Source organism: Echiichthys vipera (genome assembly GCF_963691815.1).
Source record: "Echiichthys vipera genome assembly, chromosome: X".
NCBI lineage: Eukaryota > Metazoa > Chordata > Actinopteri > Perciformes > Trachinidae > Echiichthys > Echiichthys vipera.
This window is the reverse complement of record NC_139825.1, coordinates 19,568,155-19,582,526: the sequence shown is the minus strand read 5'-3', so window position 1 is coordinate 19,582,526 and position 14,372 is coordinate 19,568,155. Positions and strand designations below refer to the sequence as shown.

Sequence of the window (14,372 nt, the reverse complement as noted above, 5' to 3'; positions counted from 1 at the left end):
ATCTAAATGATAAGCAGCCTGTTATCATTTGTGCATCACTGACACACTGTTAGCACTGCCACAGCATAGTGGGACTGTTTGTACTGGAGGAAAACAATTATTATCTCCAAATAGGGGGAGGCACCATCCGTAGAAATTTTAATTAAAATACTGGCAGAGTTTCATCACAGTGTGACAACTCCATTATTTTGCAATGATAAAACAGGCTCAGAGCAGAACAAATTCAGCTTGAACAGAGTGAGTTCCACTGGCAGTTTAAGTGGGCAGGCCCAACTAATTGTTTTCCTGACCTTGGCATTTTGATACCCAAGTGAAGTAGTGAGGTGAGGCTGAAATTAGAGTAATATATTCAAATGTGGCAGCTGAGCTTTGTGTTGGGTTCAACTTTGAGACAAAGAACAAAACCCCTGGCACATATTTTCAGTGTGTTGCCTCGTTACAATGAGCATAAAATCTAAAGTGGTTAGATTGTATCCATTGGTCACATGTGTCAAGAGCACATGTGTAGTTTATCATTGTCACTACATCGAGCAAATGCCCCCATAAATCTAAACTTCTATTTTCTAATTTGTACACATCATAAATATTCTTTACTGCCCCTACCTTCATCTGGATCGTTCCTAGCTGATGCCTCCAGAAGTGCCACACTGGCAGCAAACGACACATGCCTCTTGGTCTCTGCTTGCTGGAGGTTGTTAGCATTGCGTCCCTTCTTGTCTGCTTTTCTCTTCTTGTTTTGCATCTCCTTCTCATAGACAGCCCATCTCTTCAGCTGCTGGGTACGCCGCTTTTGGGCCGCCCGCAGCCTCTCCAGACTGGGCACTTTGTCCAGCTGCTGCAGCTCCTGGATCAGCTCCAAATGGTTGGCCATTGCGCCGGAGGAGGCGGGACGGCAGCAGTGGGTGGATGGTGGAGGGGCAGTGTTGGAGAAGGAAGTATGATTCTAGCGAGGGCTGCACCTTCGGCCGCGGCCTTCTCCCATCCTCGTCATCATCCTTTTAGCAGAAGTAAACGTCCTGAGTGACAAGACAGAGGGAGAGAGAGATACTGTTCATAAAGATATCAGCCATGAACTTGGACTACTTGGAACTTGATGCAGTGTAAAACTTCTAGTAAGTCTTTGTAAAGATACAATGGGGAAACGCTGACATTTTAAAGTGAGCACTGCTTTTGAAGCTCTACATCAAAGTGCAAAGAGAACCCAAGTTCAAAGTACAAGTACAAGGCTAAGTCCTTAAATGTTGAATAACCGTTTTCTTATCATGTTTGGTGTTTTTAATGTACATACCTATTTGTGTTTTGTACTGCCTCTTGTGTATTTGTAAATTATGTAAATGTTGTAAATGCTGTGGTATGTGGCACCGGTTTATGCTACATACTTGTCCCTGTACAAAAAAATATACTTAATTTATCAATTCATTCTACCAAACACTCTCTGGTTCACATCAAGGTGAAACAAAAATGAAAGCAATATGTCATTCGTGTAATCGCTCAATTTTCTTCCATTCATTTCCATTATATAATTCATCAAGATGACTCATTTAAGGGATCAGGAAAAGGGACGAATGTAGAAGGCCAAATTCTCCATTTTTATCTAAATGACTGAACATGGGGTTGCAGTCTCAATTTTCCATTTGCTTTGTGAGCCGTTATAGACCTGTCTATCATCCTCCATCAAGGTTAACCACTTCCTGAAAGCTACAAGTAGACATCAGTATGATGAGAAACTGATAAAAGAGACAAGGGGAAAAAAGGTCTAGGGCAGTGAGCTGAAGCGGGGATTTTTTATGTTATTACCTTAAAGCTTGGCTGCCTGTAAACATGAACAGAAGTGTCTCACTTTTCTTTCTGACGATTGAAAGTTATGCTGTCACTGATCGAACAAAAAACGCTTTAGATTCTTATTGTCTTTTAGAGATGTACCAAGAAAGCAGCACACTGTAGCCTATGTATGTATGGATATCTTTACAAATGATCTTCTGGAGGGGCAAACATCTGTCAACAGAACAGGTGAAAAGCCGAACCATACATATTAGAAAAAAACTTTATAGAGTTGAATAAAAAGTAAATACAGAATTAATTCAAATATACCACAGGCAGAACATCTACAGTTTTCGACCACTTCCTGTAAACAGCTCTCTTAACAATGCAGACATTTCATTAAAGCAGCCAGAAGACATCCTAACACATGCACACAAATCAAAACAACTGACACTTCATATGATTTCTATCAGCTTTAAAAACTAAATATGAATGTTTTATGTATTAAATGTGTTCTTACTTACTATTTGACAAACGCTGGTAAATATTTATTTGTTTGTCTGCAGCCCTTCACTAATGAAACCAGCTGCATCGCCTGATGAAAAGCTCCACTATGCAGTGTGCTGCTACATCCACCGACCTTACACTACATGTCCTTTGCAGCTCTACAGCAGTTACCTAACAGCTAAAACATGGACAGGAAACAAGTACTACAATAACTTCCTACAGCATCATCATTTTCAGTTTACCAGCGCAGCATGAGTGTGTTTGTCTGTGTGAAAGCACAACCTTGACTTGCTTCTATAACAGAACCTAGTTACCAAATGACAAATGGAGACTGAGACTGGGAGAGCTTGTGTGAAAGATGTAAATGTATTTATCACAGCAAACTGGTTTACAGCAAATGATCCGTAGAGACTGGGTCAGGATCCAAAGGTTGATCACAAGAGGATTAGCAGCAGGGGCTCAAATTATTCTGGAGGAGTTTCAAACTAAAAGCTGTCAGCAATTTTCCTCCCCCTTTAGAGGAAGATGGACGGCAGATGCAAAAGTAGTGAGTGTTCAGTCTCTAGGTATGGTTGGATTGATTTGTTTGCATGATAGACAGATTTTTTTTGTTTGAAATGGAAATGTGGGCCAGTAAAAGTCAAACAAAAACAACTGATTTAGAACCTGTGGTATAAAAGATGAATATCAATCTCTCATCATATAAATAATTAGCATTTTGTCTATTTCAAAATGTATTTTTTTCACAGTTGACTGATTGCTTGATATTACTCTTTATTGATTTAAAGTGAAACTTATTTCCAAAATGGTCGCAAGATGATAGAAGACAAAGAAAACACGAAGACACAGAAAGACATAAAACGTGACAACTAAAACAAACACAATCCTGAAATCGAATACGATAAATCACAACAATGTCAGATATATGTGAAGAAGAAAAAAAATCTCAACAAACAATATTACATCAGCTTCTGTTGATCTACTCTGAGCTATACTGGCCAAAGTCCTACCATTCTGAATTCATCACTACCAACATGAATTTGAGAGGATGTATTCAATAAATATTGAAAAATATTATTTTCCATCACCTGCAGTTTGTTCCCAAGTGAATTGTTCACCACTCTAGCGAGAAGAACATGCACAATGGAAATGACACTGATGACAGGAGTAGTTTCTTATCAGAAAACTTGCAAGGTCTACGGAACAGGAACTTGTGTTTACTGGCACACTTAGATAACCTTTTAGTAATAATAGATTCACAGAAAAATGACTGATCCAGTATCATACCTAAAAATGAGACACTTGACTGAATAACTATTTCAGCTCCATAACCAGAGAATCTTCCAAGAATGGTCCAATAGTTTCCGCTGAATATTGAGCAGTGTTTTTGCTTCAAAAAGCCTATCCCTAATTTACAGAAAAGGCTGTCTATAAAGGAACAACAACCAAAACACAAATACAAAACTACACTACACAAATCATTTGACTACAACATAATATCTGGAATTTTAAAGAGTGGTATAGCTCCAATGTTGTCTTACAGGCAACATTAAAAGTAAAAAGTACAACTTTTTAAACAAGCAATACATTGTGCATGTGTTGATCTGTATAGCCATCACACCTGAGGTCATAATAATATTTCTAAAATATCTTCACCTCAATTCAATTCAATTTTATTGATAGTGCCAAATCATAACAGAAGTTATCTCAGGACACTTTACAAACATCAATGTCTTGCATGTACACATAATCTGAAAGCATTGATAGTTATCCCTAGACTGATGTGATAATGTCAGCTGAGGTCTTAAATACAGAGAAGTTGTTTGTTCCGTCATCTGTTCCTGACACAATGTTCCTGATAGAAGCACATCCATTCAAGTAATGCCATGAAACAGACTCATCGTAATGTGCTAAAACAGGAAACGCACCACTCTTGGTAAAAGGGGAATGCCTGGATGATGAGCAAAATATACTGTAGATAAAGGTTACGAGAAATGACACATACACATATAGTTCTCTCCCTTTCAATCTTCTTTAAAACAAGCTGCAACCCTAATTGGTTTGCTCATTTCATATTAATATGCTGTGAAATGTGTTTGCTTAGTTGTAAAGTTTTTACTGCCTTATTTTATATGTGACATTAATGCTCACTCAGCTGAACTGCAGCCAAAGAGTCAGCCACCCCTTCTCTGGTTTATTGGAGAAGAGTTCAGGGAAGGAGCTGATAAAATAATAAATGCTCCACAGAATCAAACACACACATGCACACACAGTGGCGATCATTGCTGCCAAGGTATAAAATTAAAAAGTACGGTCATACATATGGAAAGAAATAAGTTTGGACTGTCGAAAAAGCACACCTCAAAAAAAGAGCGGCCCCCTTTTTGTAAACAAGAATACATTTTTAATAGAGCTGGGCATAAAAGCCTGATTAGTGCCATCGAACCTTCAGTCAAATGATACCTGCATTCAACCCTTTTGGTACCAAGATCTAGAAACATATTACTATTTGTATGGTTTGGCTTGAGTCCAATCACAGCAAGCGTTCTTTTATTTAATATGACGTGATTGGCCCACTACTGCCGCAGCCACAATCCATAGCGTGTGTTGTGGTGATGTCAAGACATGAATGGATTACTGAACAGGCCTACCGGGCACAAGCCCATGGACTCAACGGGCCTTGAATCATGTTGCTGAAAAACAACACAAAATGATCACAAAGAGATGCTAAATGACCACATAGAAAACTGTCTAAAAATAAGTGTGCAATAACCACAAACAAAGAAACCCCAAATTACTACAAAATTACTAAAAGTAGACTCTTTGAATTTTGGGTGTCTTGTTCCAACTTAGACAGAGTGGGGGGCCATGTCTTTGCCCCGGGTCCCACTGGCTCATAGCCCGTCAATAAGTTGAGGGTGGTGTTGTATTTGACGGAGTTGGCAGTTCAGCGTTCCGCAATACTTCTATTTACATGATGGACATCAAATAAAGTAGGAAAGAAGGTATCAAAGTACTCTATTGGTATCTGTATCACTTTATGGTACTAGTATTTGTACTGTACCCATTTTTCACTTACATGATTACGGATTAATACATGTCACACAGCACACCCTTAAGACAGAGTTTCAGTGAATAAATAAGATTCAAGGTAAAATACAAATATCACCAACATTTTAGATATCACGTACAGGGGAGCTTATCCAGGAAAAGACCAACGAGTGAACTGGGTCTCAGAACAACTGTGACCCTATTATACCGCTGACATCTATAAAACATTTTACATAAAACACTTCATTTTACAACATGCTGGGTTTTACAAGGTGAAAGTTTCCTCCGATGCACCGTGAATGCTTCCAGGCAGGAGGTGTACCTCACTCTCTCGGTGATATGTAAGTGCAGCAGACAAAGTGAATTAACTTCAGACAGGATGTGTGACAAACAAGGAACGTCCAGTGTTTTCTTTAGATGTCTTTGATGGTCAATACCATTAGTGCCAGGAATATGAAACGCAGGAGCGACTGTTGATCAAATCAGGGGTAATCAGAGCAGAGGTAATGATATCACACACACACACACACACACACACACACACACACACACACACACACACACACACACACACACACACACACACACACACACACACACACACACACACACACACACACACACACACACACACACACACACACACACACACACACACACACACACACACACACACACACACACACACACACACACACACACACACACACACACACACACACACACACACACACACACACACACACACACACACACACACAATTAGAAAATAAGAAATCAATGGGTGGATAGGATTTTGCCAAACTATCGTGAATCTGTATAGCATATTCCTATCCTCTCTCAAGCACCCAATCGCTCCAAAACCACAAGTGAAAATGACGATGAGCTGCTGGGCAACATCGCTCTCACTTGAGAAGAAGCCGGTGCCTGAACAGCGGTTTGACTGCTCATCGCACATTGCCAGCTTAAGCTTTTTCTCATGCAATATTCTGTGGGGGAAATTTACAAAGAAGTTTCCATTTGACACAACGACTGATGGCTCTCTTACACTTGAGACAAATCATGAAACTTAAGAACACCTCATGCTGATCGGAGTCTGAAGATGGAAGAGAATAAATCAATTGTTTCCTCAAGGGGAGATTGACTTGCACATTAAGAGTGTCAGTGGTGCATGAAAAGTAGACCATGCAAACACACTGTGTACTTGACATGATGCCTTTGCATGAGTCAAAGACAAGCGGTTTGAAGAAAAACTCGGGGAGCTGTGGGAAACTGTAAGCCCTTTGGTGATATCACAGCCGGTCCCCGGGGCCAAGACGGCAAATCACAGATTGACCTCAATCAGCTCCAAGGCTGCAGATAAGAACGTTACACTGCACTCTCACTTTGTATTTTACATTTTTATGGAAAAGCCACAGCTGAACTTTTCTTAGGATTATTTGAAAAAAGAAGTTCAGACAATACACGTCAAACAGCTGCTGCAAAACAATATTTATGCCCACAGTAAAGCACCAACAGAGTTACAATTACTATCAATTCGTCCAGTTCTGTCTCCATTTTTATTCAGATTGTTGTTTTCATAAATTGCCAGCTGCTTACACATCACAAAAAAACCCTGCTTTGTTGTGATCACAAAGATGAAATCACACCACTCACACTCCTGAATTAAAAACATGTCGCCTGGACTTTGGAATATGTTCTCTCTTTGCCTCAAGGGAGAGACATCTGAGGCACCCCTTTATCTCTCAGCCTGAAACCTTGTAACTTTCTTGTAAATACATTATCTGCTGCTGACCTGCCGATAGATTAACAAAAAGGTATATTATGAAGAACAGAGACAAAACAACTCAGTATGTTAACAGCCCACATTTTCCAAGGTTAACATCTTATGAATTGTGACAAGCTTCGAGCTGTTTTACTGCGAAGAAAAGCTGGAGAAAACAGGGTAGTTTGAACCTTTCACCTGTCATGTCCGTCTGACGGTTCAGTATAGAGGCTCCGTCACTGAGCATCAGGTCCATTATCTCTGTTTCATCACTGATAAGTATAAAACAGCTGTGTGTTCAAGACCAAAACTTATGTGTTTCAATAGTCCTCACTTTTACATTTGAGTTTTTAAATTAATGCTTCCAATGAAGGCCTTACAACACAAGTAAAGCATCACAAAAGTGTGTGTGTGTGTGTGTGTGTGTGTGTGTGTGTGTGTGTGTGTGTGTGTGTGTGTGTGTGTGTGTGTGTGTGTGTGTGTGTGTGTGTGTGTGTGTCGAGCAGTACTGACATCAGCTTTAATTCACCCGTATCTCCACAAAGCAGCTGGATTGAGGTCATTCTGGACTTCCATCATCATTATGAAGGTGATTTGGCACTGAGTGCAATAGAGGTATAGATAATGGCAACACAGTACAGAACAGAATACACCAAAGCCAGGATTTCATCAAAACCTCTTAATGTTAAACTGTCCTGATTCACTTCTTCTTCTCTTCTACTTTTTTGTGCATCTTTGTTGCTTATTTCCACCTCAAGCTAATGTTTATATATCATGGAGAAACAAATGTTGCTATTTGACAAAAACAATCCAAAACTTCACTAATGCTCTTTTTCAGGGGCTTTGAACACTATCACAGAGTCTTCATCAGCACAGTTTGCTCAGACGTTGAGCTTTTAAAAGCTGAAACTCGTTGACAAACAAGCTTGCAGATTTATCTCTGTGGTCCTTTTTCCGACATGAAATACAGAACTGCTGCGTCAGTCTGTTAAAGTGGTCGTATTCAGACATAATGGACTTTTACATTAATGTACCGTGGGGCTTCATTCATGTGACCTTGTGATGACTTCTTTATTAAAAGCAACATGGGTTGCAGTCTTCTGAATTCCTGGCAATGGAACTGCTCAAGGAGTAGATGAAAACAATATTGTTATGCTGCTCCTCTTTAATCCTTAATAATAATTTTATTTTAATTTTACATATTTTATTGGTTTAAATTTGCATTTGTTATTACCTTTATTGGTCAATTGTTGGTCTGCTTTATTATTGTTTGATTTAATTCTCACTTTTTTAATGGTTTTAATTCACAAATTAACTCTTACTGGTCTTAGTAATTTGTATTCCTTCCTCTAAATGATTTTAACTCACATGCATTCTTGATGTGTCTGTTATAATAGTGCTTACTTATGTCTAATGTTTTATCTTTACACTATCCCCAGTGTTGCAACATTCTCCATAGTTTATGAGCTGTGTTGCAGATTGTGCTTCAGCCTGGAATAAAATAGGCTAAATTAATAATAAGTCCTGCTTGCACCGCACATGTTGTTACCGTCAGGAAACACAGGTGTCGCCAAATCAACTAGAACTGAAAACTTTAAGACAAAAGACTAAGCTGCTTACACACCTGCATAGTATCAGTTGTAAGAAAACAGTGGCAATAATGTAAGACATTTTCACTCAACAGACAAATGAAAATAACAAAATCCCTCCACCATCCGAGTGCAGTCAGTGAGTTTGGTTCATGAAGAGTTGAACGAGTCAACAGAAAGTGAATTCCCTGATCGAGAAGGCAAAGCAAGGTAAGCAGTCTTATCTATTCAGTTCTTCGAATTCAAAAGCGTGTTTGAATCTATTGAATTTTCAAGCAGAAGTCAGTCACTTGTGTTTAATGTTTTTGTCTGAGTGCCAAGAGAATCAGTGTCTTAACGCAGACTCCTGTAGAGAGAGAATACATTAAAACTAATGGACTTGAGAGAAAAAGGTCATGAGGCCTGACGTTTGAACACGAAAAGCTTTAAAATCTTCCCACTCATCGCCTCTACCTCCTCTAATCAACTCATCAATACAATTTAAACATTCATCTTCACTTCCTTTTATTGTCATTTATTTTAAGAGAGGAGAATATGACATGAAGAATACAATTCATCTTAAATTAATGCCATCCAACTACAAAAATGGTGTCAAGCCCATAATGACAAAAAACGGGTGAAAGTCTTTAGATTTAAGATTAAGATTTAAGTTTGTTTCAACGTTGAACACAGACACTTTTCTATTCAGTAGCTCACAAAATATTTTAATAATACCTCAAATGGAAACCATATATTTTTAAAGACTTACTTTGATCCCATTATGAATGTCTAGAGTTTTTAAAAAATTACCTGATAACACATTATAGATATGCTTTTCATAACAACAACTGCATTCTTTCTTAGATGCTGAACAAGGAAAGTGTATTTATAAATCAGAATTCATCATGACTATGGATGTCATGATATGAGATTTTGATATCACAATTACTGTCAAATATTACATTTTAACGATTATTTATGAAGGAATTTCTTATTCAACACTATGGAAGAAAAAAGACAAGCATGCTCTTGGTCCTACACATAAAACATTGAAGTCTACTTTATATTGAGAAAAGAGGGTTCAGTAAGTAGGACTGGAGTTATATTCCGGTAACAACTCCCAACAAAATTCAGGAAGTAGACAGTATCAATCTGTGAACTACTCCGGTCGTGTTTAAACTGATTTGTTTGAGCTTAGTAACGTTACATTTGCTAGTTAAGATTTTTTGTTTGTTTGTTTTTAACTTAGCATAAGCCTAAAGGGGTGGATGATTATCTTGAGGATGTTGAAAGTGTAGGTCGCTTTGCAGTCATTTTTTGATGGCACTCTGCAGATTGGACATCAATATTTTTCTGATGGAGGAATTGTTGGGTCTCTGTAAATCATAAATAAGTCATAGAGTGTGGTCTAAACCTACTCTATAGTGAAAGCCCCAGTAAACAATGGTGTAAGCACTGACTGAACACTTTAAGCAGACCTGATTCAGGAAGCTTGTTTCAGGGGTGGGGAGCACAGAAGCAAAAAGCTGCTTCACCTTGCTTGGTTTTAATCCTGGCAACACTGACGAAACCTGTCAGATCCTTTTGACAACCAATTACTTCACCTGTTTAACTTCTGACTGTGACAAAGAGGTGCAAAGTCTCCCAATTGCCCTCTCGGCTATAACAGACAGTTATAGGAGCAAGTTTCCAAAATAAGAAGACTCCTCCCACTAAGGCTGACCCTGTCAATCAGCAAGAGGACGACGACGACCAAGCAGTGGACCACAAAAAAGGGAATGTGTTTGTGTTCTTCTGCTGCTGCTGAATCCTGCTGTACTCTGTCTCCTCTTCTCATCACTGTTCATCCTCAGCTTTTATGAGGATACAAGCTAATGCTGTTATCACTCTCTGCCTGGCACGAGGAGATGCAAAGACAAAAACACACAAACAGGTTGCAGAAGCCAAACATCTGGAAAAGGAGGACGTCAACAGTAATAAACAGAATAGAGCTGAAATGACCAGTCGGACAACAGGAAATTCATATCAGCCAAAATTTGGAAAAAGTTCTTAAAGCAAAAATGCACAAAAAAAAAGTTTCCTCATTTCTCTGTCTAATTTTTTTGAACTGTTGGTTCAAGAAAAAAAGCAATTTAAAGACATCACTTTGTGATCTGTGATGAGCATTTTATAGACTACTACTAACAATTCATCATCGATCATGAACGTAATCTTAAAATTGCACAAAAAACAGATTTCCGCATAAAAAGACAGTGCTGAAATAGATTAATATACTAGTTAAGTAAATTGACTACAATTTAAAGAATCAATTTAAGTTATTTTTATCAAGCAAAAAAAACACCACCACACACTTATAGTTGGTCACAAATGATTATTAAGAGGGACTACTTTTCTGTAATACATAGGTTTTTGGGATATTGCTACATATTATACCTTTAACTAATTAACCAGGATGACATACTTAAATGCATAGTTTGTCCTACTCACACTTCAAAACTCCAAACAAATGCAGTTCACAATAACAGGAAACAGAGAAAATATACTTCATTACTTCATGTTAAGAAGATGTTTCCAGAACATGTCTGATGTCTTTCACTAGAAGAGTTACTCCAACGACTGATTGTTAATCAGATTAGTAGCTAAATTGATGAATTTACTATCGATTGAGTAACCAATTTATTTCAGTGTGCTATTGCATACAACTAACTAATACACAACTGTTAGCATACACAAGAACACACGCACACACTCCCTGCACTTTGCATCACTAATAATGTCAGCAGCAGAGCATGACATTTAGCAGTGAAGAGGCGTGTGCTGTGTCAGGACGCTCTGCATGGAGACACAGTGGCGGCAGTGTCACACACAATGGGCCAGTGTGTGTGTGTGTGTGTGTGTGTGTGTGTGTGTGTGTGTGTGTGTGTGTGTGTGTGTGTGTGTGTGTGTGTGTATCTGCACTTTATCTACATATGTGTGTGTATTCATGTGAGCTGTACAAACCCCTCTATGTCATAAGGAAGTGTTTGTGCACTGTGTTCGCATGCCTGCCTGCTTGTGAAACTGTGGCCTTAACGGACACAAAACTGTGCCCCTCACTCTGCTCTCTCCCATCACCACCCTGACCCCCAAGAGTCTCAGAGACCCCGTGTTAAAGGCCGAAACGATTTAATTAACATGAGGTAATTCATTTAATCACCTTCTTATACCAAAGGCAGGCCAACCTATTTCAAAAAGGCAAAATACAACCATTCAGCCAGATAGTAGAAGGAGTTAAAACTGTTGCTCAGATACAAGCACTTCACTTCCTGAAACCCTGTATCAGTCTGATGATCCTTCATCAATGGACTGACTTTGTTTTAGGGTTGTGAAGCATAGAAGACAATTCACTATTGATTCGAGTTAAAAAAGTGCTGTGCGACCGTGCAAAGATTCTCTTTCCGTGTCTGTTTACTTTTAACACCACTACTACAACAGGATTATTTTGTTAAGACATAATAAAAGCTTGACTTGATTTCATGTTTAAAATTACCCGTACCCGTTCTCTTGGAATGAAATGACTTATTCACATTTCATGATTTATCTGAACCACAAAGACTTTCGCAAAATAAAAGCTTGTTCTAAATTTCGTAATTGAGCCTTCACAAAGTGTTACGGTCAACAGAGACTAAACTCAGTCCACATCGCCAGACTGTGCAGTAATTTTCAGCACACTTGTGACTGTCACTGGTGAAAATGACGGCCTCAGCTGACATATTAGACTACAAGAGAAATCAATGCACAGCCCACTCTTTGCATACCAGAAAACGCTCGACAATGTTTGGCATTTATCACATGCAAATAGGTGCTAGACTAGGGATCTAAACTGACAAACAGGCTGCTGTTGGGGGTCTTAACTTTCTAGTTTATGCCAACATTTAATCAATTATTGACATGTTGAAACACAGAGATGAGGGAAAAAAACATGAGCATTCGAATGATCAGAGAGGTTGTAAACAAGCCAACAATTTAGCGAGATTGTCAGTGATCCACAACCAGGGGCAAACCCCAGCATGACTGCACTCGAGTGAGCATTCAAGCTAATTGACAGCTAAAAAAAATTGAAAAAAAAAAAGTTAAAACACTAAACGCAAAAGTTTACCAAACCTACTAAATAAAGGTGGAATAAATAATTCCAAGAGTTATTGTATGGAAAAAAATATTATAGCTATAGGTGCGTTTACACTGGATAGTAAGATGGTAATCTGCTGCCTTATTTGCAGCCTGGTCCGCAAATTCAGAAGGACCAAGGTATATTGCCCGCCTGATTTAGCCCCATAATGTGACGGCTCGGACCCTACTAATATAGGCGGCTTGATTTTTTCTTGAAAATAGAGTTGATGGTCTGGCCTGGTGCCACAGGCATGACATGGGCGGTGGTGTCGATGACGTGAACTGTTGTGCGACCCACAGCCGAGAGTTTTAAAAGCAGAAAACAGCTGATAACAGGAACGCGAGACAACTAAATACAGACCGTCGTGATGAGCAACTGGAAAACCTGTAAAATCTGTGAGATGCTGGCCATCACGCCAGAGAAGTTTGTGAATTATCAGTTCACAGGGATTAACTTGTTCCAAAGCATGTGTTGTTCGTCACACTGTACACCCAACTTTGTGATTCACGTCACATGTTTACGCCTATCCCAGAATACCGCCTTTTGGGAAAGAAGAAATATTAAGCCTTTGTTTCACATAGAAAGGACATAAATTTGAAGCCATTGCCTGGGCGCAAATGTGATGTGTTTTCTATATAAAAACCCCTAATGTCCACTTTTATGTAATCAGCAATAGAACTGCAGTTTTACCCAAGGTCCTAATTATAATACACTAGCAATTCATTTGGGCCCTGAGCCAGTGTTGAGGAAACACTGCACAATAGGCTAACGGCACAGCACATGGTCATTAAAACAGGAATCAGTTAGTTTTGATTGGCTGCACTGAGATTTGACATCTGACCTTTCTGACAACCGCAGGCGTTATACGAAACACGACCCCCAGGCCATGTCAGACTAAAGTCACTGAAGTCAAACTGACAGAATGCAGGTCTGTGTTTGTGCGTGCGCGCACACACACACACACACACACACACACACACACACACACACACACACACACACACACACACACACACACACACACACACACACACACACACACACACACACACACACACACACACACACACACACACACACACACACACACACACACACACACACACACACACACACACACACCCTTAAACATAGAGGTAGTCAGTAACTGTACACCCACCCTGTGTCGAGCTGCTACAGTTCCCTTCACTCAGTTAGATGCTGATTTCTTTATGCTGCTCAATACTGTGTCATTTGAATTGTGTGCTCAGATGTCTGTTACATAAAACCTTGAGCTACATAATGTCTCGATGCTCTATACACTAATTATCACCTATGTAGTTTTCATTCATTTCTCCCCCACGCTCTTTGGTTTAAAACTATGTTTTCCTTCAGTGTTGTCATCGAAGGAAAGGGGATTCCATGAAACTCCATTATTTTGCATTTTAGTAAACAAGAGGGTACATTTAGTTTGAATGAAGGTTTAGAATGCTTTCCTAAAGCTGAGGGCTTTTTTGAAAATGTATTTTTTTGTTTTATTCTGTAATGGATGTCTGTCTAGTCTCCTTCAGCAGTTACAGGAGCAGTTTCC

The 14,372-nt window shown here is 39.1% G+C and overlaps 1 protein-coding gene across 1 annotated transcript in view; it reads right to left on the bottom strand.

Moving 5' to 3' along the window:
- Positions 1 to 871, bottom strand: part of ppp1r16b (protein phosphatase 1, regulatory subunit 16B) — a gene marked incomplete at both ends in the record, with an annotated part of 63,585 nt that extends 62,714 nt beyond the window's left edge. Inside the window, one exon of the mRNA XM_083939476.1 lies at positions 604 to 871. Within this exon, the coding sequence (XP_083795602.1) occupies positions 604 to 871 (268 nt within the window). The remainder of the gene's footprint in view (positions 1 to 603) is intronic.
- Between the last annotated feature and the right edge of the window lie 13,501 nt (positions 872 to 14,372).